At 39.6% G+C, this 17423-nt stretch overlaps 1 protein-coding gene across 11 annotated transcripts in view; it reads right to left on the bottom strand.

Moving 5' to 3' along the window:
* Pbrm1 (polybromo 1) overlaps positions 1-17423 on the bottom strand; it is a 107491-nt gene that overhangs the window by 9111 nt on the left and 80957 nt on the right. For 10 of the 11 annotated variants that reach the window (XM_036199920.1, XM_036199919.1, XM_036199910.1 and 7 more), the window contains 3 exons: positions 6703-6886; positions 5911-6121; positions 4668-4869 (listed from right to left, as the gene is read on the bottom strand). In XM_036199920.1, the coding sequence (XP_036055813.1) occupies positions 4668-4869; positions 5911-6121; positions 6703-6886 (597 nt within the window). Of the gene's footprint in view, positions 1-1372; positions 1538-4667; positions 4870-5910; positions 6122-6702; positions 6887-17423 lie in introns of all 11 variants that reach the window. The other variant, XM_036199921.1, reaches the window with a different exon arrangement.

Genomic DNA, 17423 nt, shown 5'->3' with positions numbered 1-17423 from the left:
CTAATTTTTGTTTCTTTTTAGCTATTTGTATTCATTTTGTTAATATATTCCTGGATTTTGTAGTCAAGGACATAGTGCCACAGTATTATACATCAAATAGAACAAAAGAGGAGGTCAATGAGGGAATCCTAACTTTCAAAGTCCCCATGATCAAGACCTGATTTCTGAAAACCTCTGGAACCCCATTAACCAAAATGGGCCATGGAATAGAGCAGGCGATTATGAGATTTGTTAGATCGACATCAGTCACACTGACAGCCATGATTCAGATGTGCTTTGGTGAGTGCAACTGCTGAGCTCAGCGACAGTGCATCTGAGAACTTGCCATCACAAAAGTTAGGAGCCACAATGGAAAAGTTACCCTATGCACTCGTCCTCTAAAGCAAAAACAAAAAAGGCAAAAAAACGAAAACGGCAAGAACAACAACAAAAAAAACCCCAGCAAAAACAAAAACAGTATCTCAACAAAGCTACCTTGAACAACACTGTCTTGGACTCCGTGCAAAAGAGGTCAGACTATTGTTTAAGAGGAAACACAGGTGGCTTGTACAGAGCTCACCAGACGTGGAGAAGTAACAAAGGAAGGCCTGAGAGGTGGTCTGCAGGCTTTTCGTGGAGACATGTCAGACAAGATTTCAATTCAACAGTAGTCAAGTTTGCTATGGCTACCAGAACCAGAGACACCACACACAAGCAAACCACATTCATCATTTTCTTTTCTTTTTTTTTCCTTTCCTTTTCTTTCATCTTATTTATTTGTTTATTTAAGTATGTGACTGGGATACTAACAGAAAATGCAGTTTAATGTAATTAAATAGAAAAGCATTACAGAGTGGGCACAATGAATTGAATGAGGACTTCCCCCTCTACTTAGCAGTCATGCACGTTGGTGACCAAGAAAGGATTTAATAATTCATTGTCAAAAATCCTTTTAAGTGGTCAGTCTTTTAAGGATGGCTGCAGCAGAATAAGGCAAACTGAACTGGCATGAGAAAGAAAATCACCATCACCTAAAGACTGCTTTTATGTTTTCCTTGGAGTTCTTCCCAACAGAACTCAGGGTCTCTTTATATTTCCTGCTGTAGTGCTCTGTCAAGAGCAGCCTGGGTTAAGAACATTGCCAGACCATGCCCACAGCAAGGGAAGAGCTGCTACCTACTAATTGCCAGGGTTGGACCCATGGCCCACTTCTGGGATAGAGAAGAGACATTGCCTGTATGGGAAAAGCAATACAGGACAACATGGATGACTTCAAACTTTGAATCTGTCATGAGAAAAGGCTATAGACTGTGGTGGCCTACTCCTTTTGGAGAAAAAAAAAATGAAGGAATTTCTTAAAGTGGAAAAAAATGGTCTTAGCTCCTGTTTTTACCTGCAACAGGTGTCAACTGCTGATTGAGCATCCCCATTGGTGTTGGTGGTGGCACCACCCCCATGAGAGCCCCCACAGGGGTGCCTGCTCGGGGAGAAGCACTCGGTTGCTGTTGCTGTGCTGCTCGCTCTCTCTCCTGCTGCTCAGCAACTTTAGCTGCCCGCTCTGTAAAGGCATTTCAGATTTTCAATTCTGTTTTTAACCCAGGAATTCAAAATACCATCCATTGCATTCAACAGGACTAGTAAAAACACAGGCAACAGTTCTGTCTCAATGGAAGGAACGGTAGATGACTAGTCTCAACACAGGAGTCGGGCCGATTTCACTTGATAACCTAGAATTCAGCTTTCCTATCCCATCTTGAGAACTGGTCTGCAAAGATTTCAAGAATGTTAAGACTGCAACACACATTCAGAAAGCACAGGTTTTATCGAAACACATCACCAGCGTAACCACCGTGGTTAATCTCACGAGGCACTCTGAAGATGAGAAGCGCTACCATTATTCTAGTATTAATAGCATAACAGATTATAATTTCAACATGAAGCAATTCCATGGCCCATTATAATTTTTTGGCACAATTGTACTTACTCTAATTTCCTGATTCCTTGTATCCAATTTTACTAAAATTTGAGGACTCATCATTAATATCACAAGTTTAGCAGCTGAAGAAAATTAACTCTGTAAGGGAAAAGTAGCTTACTGCCTCTAGCTTAAGATTTTAGGAAACGTAAACAGCCAGTTTCTACATTCTAATGAAGCAAAGAAAGAGGTCATGATTAACAAACTCCAGGGGAGGGAAATACACAATTAGCTAGACTACAGTCATCAGAAACGGAGAACTAATACATACATGTATGTAGCAATGAAGTTCTGAAAGAACCAGGTTCCCTGAAGCTAAGTTCAAAGCTGACCATAAGTTATCCTAAATCAGCAAGAATTCCAGCATCTACTTAGTGCACCTGAAATGCAAGAGGAGCACATATGTTTGGAACCTTTGGGCTATCAGTCCATAGAGCCCTCACTTCCTGAGCTGCTCTGCACCTCTAGAGCCAGCAGCTCCTCAACAGTCACGCTCCTGGCAGGCTGGACCTTCTTGAGGGCACGCTCCTGAAGTTCCCATTCTAAGTAGGAAGTCCTTCCTAGTCTTCAGATGGACAAGTCAAACCGATAGTGCCTTGTCCAAGAATACAGGAGAAACAGCAACTTATGGCCCGACGCCTGGAGTCACACTGAAATTCAACTTCTACAGTGAACTCTCCAACAAGGAATTCCAAAGACTACAGCTATCTGGGGAAAACAGCTTGAGGTCACGTGGCTTTAGAGAGACTCAAGAAGTCACAGCTCCACTCCTTTATGGGAAGAATGTGAAAAATGTGCAAGTCAAAGGTCCCCAAGGGGTGATGGAGTTGCTTGTAGACAATTATCATTACTCACTAGCACTATCCCCTTCTAATATCTTCTGTAAACTGAGTACAATTAAGTGCGAGGACCAAACCCATTCTAACAACCTATTTTCCCAAGGTAATAGTTAAAAAAAAAAAATTATTAGTGATCTAGGTACCCCAATATTAAGTCTTAGTTTTTCATTACACAAATGAAATAGTAAACTGGGAGGGAAAAAGAAAACTGAAGTTGGAAAAACAGAAAAGCTCAGGTGTGTGGATCAAATATTAGCTCTTCCTGAGAGAAGCTGACCTGGGCTGCTCTGGAAGTCAGAACTACTAACATTACACCAGCCAAACTCCCAACTTTGCATTTTGAATTCGGTAGGCAGAAATACCCAAAGTTCAAAGTTTGAATTTCAGGCTATTGAATCATAAACTCCCCTCTCAATAGGTCCTTCCTAATTCCAGACACCCCACTGCATGAGAGAATTTCTCACCTATCGTCTCTTCTTCTCTCAGCCATGCTCCAGTTTTCCTGCCTTCACATCACCTCTAAATCCTCTGTCCTATTCATATCTCAAATAACCACCCACACAATACTAGCTTTGTTTGCCTCAACACAGGCTTACACTAGAGTAGCCTAATTTCTTAGACAACAGTCCTCTAAAATGGTATATTTGGTCCTAACTTGCAGTAGTCCCTGAAATATCCAAGTGTCCCAGAGTTATAGGTTCTTATGGGATTGAATAGAGTTACTCAAAGAATGTTGTACAAATTAACTTTCCAGGGTATTAATAGATACCAGATAAATGCCTGGTCAAATTTCAGAAAATTACAGATAATAAAAAAAAGGAGATCTTAGAGACGTTAACTTAGAACTATGTCCAGAGTTTGGAATCCTTCTGAAACATATTTTGCCACAAAGTATTTCTTAGCTGAGCATCTTGCAGAATTAGTCTTCAGCAGAAGATCCTTAAGGAAGCTTGTCAGATAATTTTCTAAGAATAAATAGTAACAAATGAAAGGAGTATAACTTTTTTACAAAAGAGTTACTTTGGAGATTTCATAACCTTCAATAAAAGGAGCAGCCTTCATCATGTGTGCTTGCTGAAGAAGAATGGATGTGGACTCGGTCAAGAAGCAAACTGACCACTGTAGAGAGGAAGACTCTATATTGGAAAATTATCTAACATACAATATTTATAAAAGTCCTACCTAATATAATGCTTACTCTCATTTATTAAAGCCATATCCAATATTAACTAGAACAACAAAAGATCCAAACCACCAAAAATCTCTTAAGAATTTATCCTTTATGGTTATGAACCACCCAACCTTTCAGTAATACTAGCTCATGGCTCAAAGTGCTCTAATCACAGAGTAGGGGAAGTGAAGGCAAGTGAGCTTTGTCAGTCACCCAAGTGTCTTAAGATTAGGTATGAACACAGACAGCACCAGGCACACCAAGCCTAAGCCTAGAGTTTAACTTACAGCTTTGGCTTCTTGATAGACATAACAGAAGATCACCTATTTTAAAAGGCCACTTGCAGGTGAATTTTAATCAAAATTAAAGTTAACATTATTGAGCAATCACTCCCCTGCTCAATGTGTGTGCCTACTAGGGTAAATGAAATAAAATCATGCAATTTTTAATAGCAAAACTTTTTTGTTTGAGAAATTTGTGGGGAGAGGCACCACCACCAGGATCTGAGGCCAAGTCAGAGGCAACAACACTCCGTGTACTGGCATCTACTGCCAGAGTGCTACTGATGGCTGAAACAGTCTAAAACACCAAATTCATGTGCATGTGCTAAGAACAAAAGAGTAAAACCTGTCTCTGCACATGCATTCCTGGAAAACAGCCCTTGCTTAGAAAGTGGGGACAGTTGTGCCTGGTCTCTATTTACCTTCATATTCTGCTTTCTTGGCTGTCTCAAGATTTCTCCACTCTGTCCCCACCAGTCTGCTGAGCTCCCCGAAAGAGTAGTCTGGGTGCTGGGCTTTAATCACAGCTCTCATCTCACTGCTGAACAGAATGTAGCCACTCATGTTGATTTTCCGCTTAGAACCCTCCTTCTTTGCACTGCCTTTGGCAGACTTTGGGGTAGACTGGAAGACAGAACACTTACATAGGGTATCAGAAAATGGCACTAGGTTATTAACATCATTTCTGGAAGCCAGACACATATGGTTCAATAATAAATGTTTTATAGACAGTTTGTAGCTAACCTTTTCTTGGTAAAAATATACTTCTTCCTTGCTTTGTACAAAATAATGGAAATTTCACTGAATTCCATGATTGCAATCTACAATGGTGAGTGACCTCACAATTAAAATTGTGAGAAAATTCTGAATGAGGAAAATAAATACAATAGGGATCACTTCAACCAAAAAGGAGAAATGAAAAATACATCGATGACCCCATTATTTAGGAGGCAGAAACAGAGGCAGAAAGTCACAGGTATGGCCACTGAAAACTAAGGGAGTTAAGAAAGAGCATGACACCATTTCTTATTGCTTTTCTTCAGTACAGGGCAAGAAGCCTTCAATTAAACTGCTATTAAGCCATCTCTATTAAATTTAAAAGAGAAATTATTATTGGCTTAATGATAAATGTGTTTTTTGTCAATTAAAAATAAATTAGTAAATAAACAAAGGCTCTGAGAAGCAAAACAAAATATTATTATTCCTTGGTGCAGATTTCTAGGCAAAAGCTCACATAGGAAAGTGTGGTAGTGAACACCTATACTCCAGTGCTTGGGAAATGGAGGCAAGAGAAACAGAGTTCGCCGGGCAGTGGTGGCGTATGCCTGTAATCCGAGCACTTGGGAGGCAAAGGCAGGTGGATCTGTGAGTTCAAGGCCAGTCTGGTCTACAGAGCTAGTCCAGGACAGGCTCCAAAGCTACAGAGAAACCCTGTCTCGAGAAAAAAAAAAAACAAAAAAAAACCCCAAAAAACAAAAACAAAAAAAACCAAAAACCCAAAAAGAGAAGCAGCATTCAGGCCCACCTTGAATATACCAGTCAGTCCGAGGCCAGCCTATGCTACTGATATCATCTCAAACAAAACAAAGGCTGATAACACAGGGCTTGGATGTCTGCTGCAGACCAGAACTGAGAACAAGGCAAGTAACGGGGCATGTTACCTACCTGTGGGGGTGTGTAGGGCATGAGGTCCAGCTCACTGGCCAGGGGAGTCTGAAGCTGAGGTAGAGACGGAGGTTCGATGACCTCACTATCCTCTTCTCCCATCTCTTCAATATCATCATCTCCACCTTCTAACTCGGCAAACTTAGCTTCTAGTAATTGTATCTTCTTTTCCAACAAAGGTGAAGGTTCTTTCTGAGGAATGATGGGTTTTCTGGGGAAAAGTGCAGAAAATTAACTAATTAATTAATTAATTTAAAAGTTGCTAACCATTCCAGGTTGTCAGAGAGCAGATCTGAATATCTACAAAGGATATTTTACAACCTTCCACAACTACTCAAAGTAGCTTCAATGGGTATTTGTGACGGCACTTCTACTTAAAAATAATTCTCAAAAATACTCACAGAATACTGGTCAGGTCAAACGCACTCTGTTTAAAAGGAGTTGTCATAATATGGAACTGAGCAATCCCCCCCAGAGAGGCTGCTAACCACAAGCCAAGTGTTTCTGCTCCATTCTACAGTTGCTGGTGTTTAAGATAAGGTACTTATCTTTTTTCTTTTTCTTTTTCTCTCTGCAACAAAGTTTCACTTTGTAGCCCAGGCTGATTCAAACTTACACAATCCTCCTACTCAGCCTCCCAAGTATGGGAATTACTACATCTCACTAAATTAATATTTTCAATTGGAATTATGTAATGCTAGTCCAAGACCTAATAAAGAACTCAAAACAATGGGCTACACTATTTGATAAGTTGGCCTAAGTGCCCTTTCTTCCTTTGTTTTAAAGCTTTACCTGAAGTAGTAAATTTCATCATCTACAACTTTAGCAGAGAGTGAAAACCTCTTCAACCCCTTGAATCTCTTCATCTGCTTGTCACTCTCATTATAGCGGCTCTCACAAAGCAGAATGTCATTTTCTGGTATTTCAGTTGGCCTGCAGGAGAGGAAGTCCTTGAATGACAACACAGCACATTTTCCTGAAAGAGTAAATTAGAGATGAATTAAAGGAGTAAACTCTGTCATAGTTAAGAACCTGGAACTTGCCGAGTAGGCTAGGCTGGTCAACTAGTGAGCCCTGGGGCCTGTCTCTGTCCTCCAGTGCTGGACTACAAGTGTGCACCACCAAACCTGGCTTTTTAAAACATCGTTTTGGGGGGCTGGAGAGATGGCTCAGAGGTTAGGAGCACTGGCTGTTCTTGCAGAGGTCCTGAGTTCAATTCCCAGCAACCACATGGTGGCTCACAACCATCTGGAATGAGATCTGACACCCTCTTCTGGCATACAGGCAGAACACTGTATACATAATAATAAATAAATCTTTAAAGAAGAAAAAGGGAGAAGTTTAGAAAAAAACAAACAAATATCGTTTTGGAGACCAATCTCAGGTCTTCATACTTGCAAGACAGGCACTTTACCAGCAGAACTCTCTCCTCATTCCCAAATTTTATATTCTTATGTTTTGATTCACAGTTAAATAAATAATAGGATATATATTGGCATAAAGATATATACAGATGAACACAATAAAACTGAAAGAAGCCTAGAAATAAACCTGTATAATTAGACAACTAAATTTCTACATGCAAGATAAGTAGATCCCCACCACATTCCACACATAAAATCAACTCAGAATGGATTAAATGCCTACATGGAAGATGCCTACATGGAAGAGTTACAAAATAAAGCTCTTCATCTCTGATTAAGTAGTAGCTTCTCAGAACAGACAGTAGAGGGACACATACACCACAGAGGGATATACAGTCAATCTTCAGGGCTGGAAAAATGGCTCAGTGGAGAAGAGCATTTATTGTTCTTGTAGATGATCTGAGTTCAAGTCCCAGCACCAACATCAGACAGCTCACTACTGTCTGGAACTGCCACTTTGGGGAGCCACCACCTTTCTGACCTCTTTGGGGACATACAAACATACATACATATGCATACATAAATAATAAAATTATTAAAAAATGCAGACTTCATCAAGATTAAAAACCTTTGAACTGGGGTTGGGGATTTAGTGGTAGAGCACTTGAAGGCCCTGGGTTCAATCCTTAGCTCCAAAAAGCAAAAAACAAACAAACAAAAAAAACCTTTGAACTCCAAAGGATCCTATTGAAAACGTGAAAAGACAACTGACAGAGAAAACAAATTTTAAATTACGCATCTAGTTTAGTACTTACTACCCAGAACATTTTTTAAAAAGTCCACAACTTAACAATTATAAGATCCTATTAAAAACGGGAGACAGGTTATTAACGGACATTTCCCCCAAAGATTTAAAATTGTAATAAGTAAAGGAAAATGATGGCTGGCATCACTAATTGTTAGGGAGATGCAAACCAAAACCACAATGAAGTACCACTTCACATCCATTAAGATGACTTCTAAGAGAAAGGAAAAAGGAACAATGGCAAATAACAAGTATAGGCAAAACCAGAGAAACTGGAAAGACTAAACCGATGCAACCGCTGTGGAAAACAGTTTGGCAATTCCTCAAATTACACAAGGGGAACTGGAGGAGGATTTGGATATGACCAAGACTGAACACATGCATGAAACAGTCAAAAAATAAGTAAAACTATTTTTTAAAAATTAAGCAATGAACCAGCAATGCTGCTTTTGGGTATCTAGCCCAAAGAACTGAAGGATCAAACAACTGGATAGCAATGATCATAGCAACATTATTGATAGTAGCTACAATGTAGAAAAAATCCACAGTTGGCCAACAGATAAATAGATAACAAAACATCATGTATACTTGTTATAGAATATTACTTGTTATAGAATATTACTTGTTATAGAATATTACTCATAAGGAAATAAAATTTGATGCATGCAACATGGATTAATCTTGAAAACATTATGTTACATGAAATATACTATGAAAAAAATATCCACTGTCTCATTTATGTATAATACACAGAATATTCACAATTCACATAATGGAGTGGAATAGATTCCTAGGCAGGAAGGAGGGAGGAGGAAATTAAGTTACTATTTAATAGTAGTTTCTACTTGGGAATGACGAAAATATAAATAAATTACATGTGTAATTTTACCTACATCCTGCCCTTGCTTGCACATCACCTAATATTTCTTGGTCTTCTTTTTCAATTTTACACTCTATCCACACTTACAGCTGTTACATATATACTAGGATCCACATAGGAGGGAGAACAACATGCAATGTTTCTGAGTTTGGATAATCTAACAATACTATATTTTCTTAAATTAACACATTTTTCCACAAAAAATGATTTTGTTTTTCTTTAAGCTGAAAACTACTTAATTTTACATATATACCACATTTTCATTATCCAATTATCAGCTAATGGTTCCATTTCCTTGCTATCATAAATAAAGTAGTAATAAACATGGATGTGCAGATATCTCTATGGCAGGATTTGGGGGGGACTTCCAAACTGATTTCCACAAGGGCTATATTACCTTGCATGCCTACTAGCAACATGAAACATGACTCATGCCGTTTTTCTAGTTTCCACTTTTATTTATTTATTTATTTGTGGTGAAGTGTATTAGAATGTAATTGACAAGCTGGGTGTGATGACTCATGCCTTTTATCTCAACATTTGGGAAACAGAGGCAGGCAGATCTCTGTGAATCCATGGCCAGCCTGGTCTACACATTGAGTTCCAGGCCAGCCAGAGCTAAAGAGAGAGACCCTATAGTGTAAAGTCCTAAGTAAAGCTCCATGGCTTCAGAATGACCATTTCGCTGCAGAGTTCACTGAAATGTATAAAGTCTAGGCACCTGTTTGTCAGAGTGGCTACCTTAATCCAACTGCATGACGATTTTATTTTCGAATTTACTGGGAAAAAAAGTGATTAATTAAAAAAGTTGCAAAAATATAGTGATATCTGCAGAATATTGTCAGTGTACATGATGCCACAGTATCTTAAAAATGGTTAACTATGTTATTTATATTTTAACACACACACACACACTCCCTCCCTCCCTCCCTCCCTCCCTCCCTCTCTCTCTCTCTCTCTCTCTCTCTCTCTCTCTCTCCAAATGGTAGGTCCTCACTTACACTGTTTAACCAATCTTTGTTACAAACACTATTTTCTGGGGATCACTGTTTCTATCTGCTCGGCACCCTATTGATAAAGGGTTAGATTGTTTCTGAGTCTCTGCTGTCCCTACTCTAGTTGAAAAATGCTGAGGTAAATTAATTTGCATGTAAGTGAATAAATCTGAAACATAAACTTCATTTTCATAGATACTTCAAATCACTTTCCAAATAGGTTGTGTCAATTCATAGATCAGCACAAAGTGGGTGAATATTGTTTCCTATGCTGCTGATGTTCTTGTCAACTAGTAACAAAACCTGGAGCTTTAGTGTTTCATTTACTCTAAAAGAACTGTTATTATGTGATGCGTGAGTGTTACTATGTGTATGAGTGCAGGTACACATGTGCCATGATGACAGCATGTGGAAGTCAGAGGACATCTTTTGAGAACTGGACCTTTCTCTTTCCACTGTGGGTTCTGGGAACTGAACTGTGGTCATCTGGTTTGCATGGTAAACAATTTTACTCACTTGCCAGCCTTTGGTTTGTTTTTGAGACAGGTTTCTATGTTACCCAGCGTGGCTTGGAACTAAAGGTCTTTTTCTGTGTCAGCATCCTGAGTGCTTGGATAGAGAAGGGCACTATCACACTACTCTAGATCTTTGACAAACTGATAGGGTACCCTCACTCCACAAACAAACTGAAAAGTATCTGGGTAGTTTAAATTTGCATTATTCTAAGAGCTAAAGTTGGGCATAATTTCATTTAAGAACCACTGGTGAGGGCTGGAGAGATGGCTCAGAGGTTAAGAGCACCGACTGCTCTTCCAGAGGTCCTGAGTTCAATTCCCAGCAACCACATGGTGGCTCACAACCATCTGTAATAAGATCTGGTGCCCTCTTCTGTGTATATAATAAATAAATCTTAAAAAAAAAAAAAAAAAAAAAAAAAAAGAACCACTGATGATTTCTTCCCAGTCTTTCTGTGTATTGTTTGTTCATTGGAAACTGGTACTTTTCTAATCGCCTTAGAGGAGTTCTTCATAGGGAAGGGAAGTAGAACTGCCTACATTTTGTATTGTAAATATTTTCCATTTGACTTTGTTCTATCCAGACTGGGCTCTAAAGAGATTTTCCGGTTTTTTTTTTTTTTTTTTTTTGTCGGAGCTGAGGACTGAACCCAGAGCCCTGCGCTTGCTAGGCAAGCACTCTACCACTGAGCTAAATCCCCAACCCTGAGATTTTCCGTTTTTATACGTTCGACTTGTCTTTTTTTTTTTTTTTTTTTGGTATGAGTTCTGAGCATTAAATGGTTTATTTATTTACTAATAATTTTGTGTGTGTGTGTGTGTGTGTGTGTGTGTGTGTGTGTGTGTATGTTTGTTCGTGCGCTTGCTTAAATTTATGCATGTGTACCAAGTATGTGCCCCTAGAAGCCAGAAGAGGGCATTGCACCCCCTGGGACTGGAGTTAAAGCCAGTTGTGAACTACTATGTAGAAGCTGGGAACTGAACCCAGGTACTTTGGAAGAGTAGCTAGTGCTCTTAACCACTAAGGCGTCTCTCCAGCCCCACCTAAACAGCTTTATTATGGGCCATAATGTTTTAGTATATAATAAGAATGCACCTTCTCTTAATACTTTTTTTTGGTGGTTTTCCAAGACAGGGTTTCTGTGTGTAACTGTCCTGGAACTCAGATCTGCCTGCCTCTCCTTTTTTAATACTGGGATTAAAGGTGTGTGCCATCACTGCCTGGAACTTCAACACATTTTAAAGAATTTTCCTCATTATTTTAGTATTAATTTTCTCACAGGAAAATTTCCACTAGTATATCTACTGGGATCAAAGTAAAGATGTATTAGGGAGATCAGATATCTTTATGTTGAGACCTAGTCAATCACATAGTAGTCTTTTAACTTCATTTAAGCATTCTCTCAACAGCATTTAAAAACTATTTTTCATATAGATGTGGTATACGGTATGTTAAATTTATCCCAAGATATTTAAATTTGTATTTTCATTGATCTTTCTTCTCACCACACCTCTCCTTTCTGTATAATGTGGAGCCTAGCAAGCGCAAGACCCTGGGTTCGATCCTCAGCTCTGGCAAAAAAAAAAAAAAAAAGGAAGAAAGAAAGAGAATCCAAGTTTTAGTTCTGATCCATTTCTTGGGCAGTAATTTCACCTCTCTGGAAAATACCACCATCTTTCTTATATAGTCATGTTGAGAATGAAATAAGATTCTAGATGTAAAGCTGGTTTAAACCTTGTAGGAGCCAATACATTGCAGTAGGAATCTTTAGAAAAGATTTACCCAAGTTACATTAGTGAAAACAGCGGTACAGGGGCATGTCAATGCCATTTTTTTTTTTCCTCAGAAGCACCAAGAAAATCTGGCAAAACAGAATAAAAATTTCTTTTGGGGGACTGGAGAAAGATGGCTCAGTAGTTAAGAGTGCTTGCTGCGCCGGGCAGTGCTGGTGCACACCTTTAATCTCAGCACTCGGTGGGGCAGAGCCAGGTGGATCTCTGAGTTCGAGGCCAGCCTGGTCTACAAAGTGAGTTCCAGGACAGGCAGCAAAACTACACAGACAAACCCTGTCTTGAAAAACCAAAACCAAACCAAACCAAACCAAAACAACACCCCCCCCCCCCCCCCCCCCCCCCACGCACAAAGAGTGCTTGCCGCTCTTCCAGACGATCAAGTTTAATAACCAGCATTCACAACACCCAGCTTCCTGTAACTGCAGGTTCAGTGTCCTCTTTGGGCCTCTATGGGCTCACACATATATACTAACACACACACCATATATAAGTAAGAAACAAATTTTTAAAAATATTGTTACATTTAATTTAGTGTATGTGTGTAGAAGCACATGTACGTCAGAGAATAACTTGTGGTTCTCTCCTTTCATCACCTGGGACACAGGAATAGAACTCAGATTACCTACTTAGCTATCTCATTAGCCTAGAACCAACAATCTTTATCAAGTTCTGGAATACAGCCAGAGCTTCACAGCCATATAATGTTTAATTATGAAAATGTGGCTGAAGCCTTCATAGGTGAGCACTGTAACTTAGCTTCAACCTATCCTCCCTTTAAAAGTTTTAAAATGTATTTATCTGTGTTTTGCTTGCATAATATGTCTATGGCACCACATGCATGCCCGGTGTCAATGGAGGTCAGAAGAAGGTGCTGAATACCCTGGAACTGAAGTTATAAAGAGTTGTAAGCTGTCATAAAAGAATTGAACCTGGGTCTTCTGAAAGAGCAGTGGTCTTAACTGCTGAGCCATCTCTCCAGCCCCCCAAGCCCTCTTTTTTTTTTTTTTTTTGCTTCAGCATCAGTCTTGAAGATGAGAGCCTGAGTTCTTCATATGAAGTTCCCATGCCAAAGGCAGAGTGGAACATTTCCCTTCCCTCCTAACCCCCCAAATGAATTTTAGCTGCTTTACTTGTGGAAAGCTTCCTGAAGGATGAATGTTGCAAAGAATTTGTCTGTTTTGTCAAATATAGAATTTTCTCAGTGAGGTGATATGACTACGTTATTTTTGTTGAAAACATTTGTCTGTTTAGGCTGTGATGGGCAATTTCTAAAGAAGAAAAAACTTTCCAGTTTTAGAAGCTAGGAAGTCCCAAATGAAGACGCTGGTGTCTGTAAAGTTCCCATTTATAGCATGAAGAAAATTCTAGGTATCTGAAGAATGATGGAGAAGGAGCACAAGAACGAAGAGAGAGTAAACCAACTTCTACTATCCCCTCTAAAACTGTGTCTACTCAGTGCACAGCCTTTATGACCTAAGCATCTCCCAAAAGAGCCCACTGACATTAAGTTTTGACCTAAGAATCCTAGAGGGACACATATATTGAGACCACAGCACACTAAAAGGCAAATTAACCACATACTGTCAGTTGGGGCCTAAGTATCAAATGACATAAAGTGTGGTATATATATTTAAAATGTCGTAAGAAAAAGTAGGGGATGGGATGCTTTGGGAAATAACTGTTTTGTTTGTCTGCAATCCTGGAGATGGAAACCAGGGATTTAAGTAAGAATTTTACTGCTACATGATCAGCCCCAAGTAAGGAATGTTATTTTTTTTTTTAAATTTTTTTCTTTTCTTTTTTTTTTAAGATTTCTTTATTTATTATGTATACAGTGAGTGTTCAGCCTGCAGGCCAGAAGAGGGCACCAGATCTCTTATTGTAGATGGTTGTGAGCCACCATGTGGTTGCTGGGAATTGAACTTAGGACCTCTGGAAGAACAGCCAGTGCTCTTAACCTCTGAGCCATCTCTCCAGCCCGGAATGTTATTTGTTTAAAAATAATTAAGAAAGAAAAGTAAATTTCTAGTTTAATTACTGTGTTGACATTAAAACTTTATATTGAAATGTCTTCTTCCAAATTTTCCTTCTAGACAAGAAAATGTCTAAATATCATTCCTAATAGCATTTCAAGAGCTGAAAGGAATACTCTAGAGAGAGGTGATTATGCAATGGCCACTTTTCTTATCAACAACAATCATACCCTAAAAATACCTGACAAACAACTGTCACGGTTTTTAAGCAGGAGGTCAGAATGAGGACAATGCTAAAGCTGGAGTTCTGGATGAGGGCATTTCCTGCTGGTCCAAAGCCAAATGCGAGAGTATACCATAGGTTTGGCTTAGCATCAGTAAGATTTCAGAGATCTTTAACGTGACTGTAATATTCATAAACTGTTCATTTAGTAGATATTGCTTAGTGGGTTTACAGGATGTCTTCAAATGCTAGCCACATTTTAGGGCTGGCTGGTCAGAGCCAGCTGTATCATTAGGTTACCTGGGATAGCCTGAGAGAGGGGCCTGAGGAAGCGCTTCCAGGCTTCCAGCAGTCACTAGCAGGTAACGTTTTGGTGATTTTTCTCTCAGAGCATCTATCACTTACTTTTCACGGAATTCCATCTTGTAGGGGAAAACAAAAACAAAAAACCAACCCAGGTACCAGCTCCAAGTCCCCTCTTTTTTAAGTCATGGGAGATTTTTGCTAGCTCATCTCTAGCCTCCGGGTCTAACACATTCCTTTCAGAAGCTGCACCTGCTGGGGCTTTGACAATAGGGGTCTCTGATTGGGTAGTCTGAATGCTCACTGAACTATCCCATTGCCTCAAGTATTGACTGTGGTTTAGCTACCAGCCTTTACTCAGCTTTTAGGAAAGCCTAGTTCTATCTACTTGTTAAGGTGTGTTACTTTTTAAAAAAACATTATTTATTTGTACTTTAGGTGCATTGGTGTTTTGCTTGCATCTATGTCTGTGTGAAGTTATCAGGTATCCTGGAACTAGAGTTATAGTCAGTTGTGAGCTGCCATGTGGGTGCTGAGAATTGAACTCAGGTCCTCTGGAAGAGTCGTTTGTGCTCTTAACTGCAGAGCCACCTCTCCAGCCCCTTGTGTGCTACTTTTTTTCTTAGGGACTTAATTTTTTTTTTTTTTTCTTTTTACTTTCACATCTTTAAACTCAGCATTTAGGAGGCAGAGTCAGACAGTTCTCCATGGGTTCTAGGGCAGCCTGGTCTACCCAAGCCAACCTGGGCTATGAGCTGAGTGAGATCTGTCTCAAAAAACCACTTTTCCCCCTTTGTGTGTGTGTGAGCAGGGTAGCACATGAGGATGTCAGCGGACAACTTGCACGAGTCAGATCTCTCCCTCCACTCTGTAGTTCCCAGGGATTGAATTAAGGTTATCATCAGGTTTGGTGGCAAAGTGCCTTCTATCTCATCAGTCATTTTGCCATGCCCCAACCCCTTAAAATTCTGTATATCAGTTTCATTATGTTGCTCAGCCTAACTTCAAATTCCTGTGCTCCTAGCCTGCAAGAAAAACAATTTACTAAGATAAGAGTCCATTACTAACAACTTTCATGCCATCTCAATGAGTTAACACCAAGACTTTCCAGAGTTTCATCTGAACCCAGCCCACACTGTGGGGACATGGATGGCTGTTGCTGGGAACATAGCTTCTCTATATACTTTTTTTTTAAACTCAAGAATGAGTTTGTAGTGATGGTGGTAAGATGGCTCAGCAGTAAGAGTGCTGGCTGCTATCTTGCAGAGGACCCAGGTTTGGTTTCCAGCACCCACATGCTGGTTGATAAATCTGTTAACTAGAGTTCTGGAGGATACAATACCCTCTTCTCGCTTCCTTGGGCATACATGATGTATAGACATATATGCATGGAAAATACACATACACCTTAGAAATAAGTAAAAAGAAAATGGAACTGGGTATGTTAGCACATGCTTTTATGTTAATTTCTTTATTATTTTTATTTTGTGTGCAATGGTGTTTTGCCTGCATGTGTGTCTGTGGGAGGGTGCTAGATCCTCTGGAACTGGAGTTACAGTCAGCTGTGAGCTGCCATGTGGGTGCTGGAAATTGAACCCGAGTCCTCTGGAAGATCAGCCAGTGCTCATAACCTCTGAACCATCTCTCTAGCCCCCTAGCACATGCTTTTTAGCCCTAGCACTTGAAGGATAAGGCCAGCAGATCTAAGTTTAAGGCCAACGTGGTCTACATATCAAGTTCCAGGTCAGTCAGGGCTTCATTGTGAGACATCATCTCTCTTAAAAAAAAAAAAGTAAGACTGAGCTAGGCTAAGCGGACATTGTGGCACACACTTAGGAGATAGATCTCTGTGAGTTTGAGGCCATCCTGGTCTACATAGTCTGTTGTAGGACAGTCATAACTATGTGAGACCCTCTCAAAAAAAGAAAAAAAAAAAAAAAAAAGACTGAAGCACTTATGTCTTAGATGTTCTCTCTAAGATTCTTTTGGCGTCACTCAATACTGTTCCTGGAGCAGTACATATTTTTTTGTGATGAGCTATACTTCTGGAATCTTCTAAGTGCCTATGAACATATTGCTAGAGGCAATGCTCTTTGAATTCTGCTGAGGGACCATGGTGTTTCTCCTCTGTCAAAGAGTAAAAGGTTAAAAAGTCATATGGAAAAACTGTACAGGGCTGGAGGAAAGGCTCAGAGGTTAAGAGCACTGGCTGTTCTTCAGAGGCCCTGAGTTCAATTCCCAGCAACCACATGGTGGCTCACAAATATCTATAATGAGATCTGATGCCCTCTTCTGGTGTGCAGGCAGAACACTGTCTACATAATAAATAAATCTTTTTTTAAAAAAAAGTTGTACAAAAACTAAAATTAGCCAGGCGCTGGTGGCGCACGCCTTTAATCCCAGCATTTGGGAGGCAGAGGCAGGTGGATCTCTGTGGGTTTGAAGCCAGCCTGGTCTACAAAGCGAGTTCCAGGACAGGCTCCAAAGCTACAGAGAGAAAGAAACCCTGTCTTGAAAAAACAAAAACCAACCAAACAAAAAACAAAAACCAAACCAACCCAAAACAAAACCCTAAAATTAAATAAAAATTAACCCAACAAATTATATAGCTGCCCTAATAGTTGGAACATCAGTCTCACCCTCATTATGCTTCTTTATAAT

The sequence above is a fragment of the Onychomys torridus genome, chromosome 9, assembly GCF_903995425.1.
Source record: "Onychomys torridus chromosome 9, mOncTor1.1, whole genome shotgun sequence".
NCBI classification, from domain to species: domain Eukaryota; kingdom Metazoa; phylum Chordata; class Mammalia; order Rodentia; family Cricetidae; genus Onychomys; species Onychomys torridus.
The sequence above is the reverse complement of the archived record's forward strand: the minus strand, read 5'-3'. Positions and strand labels throughout refer to the sequence as shown.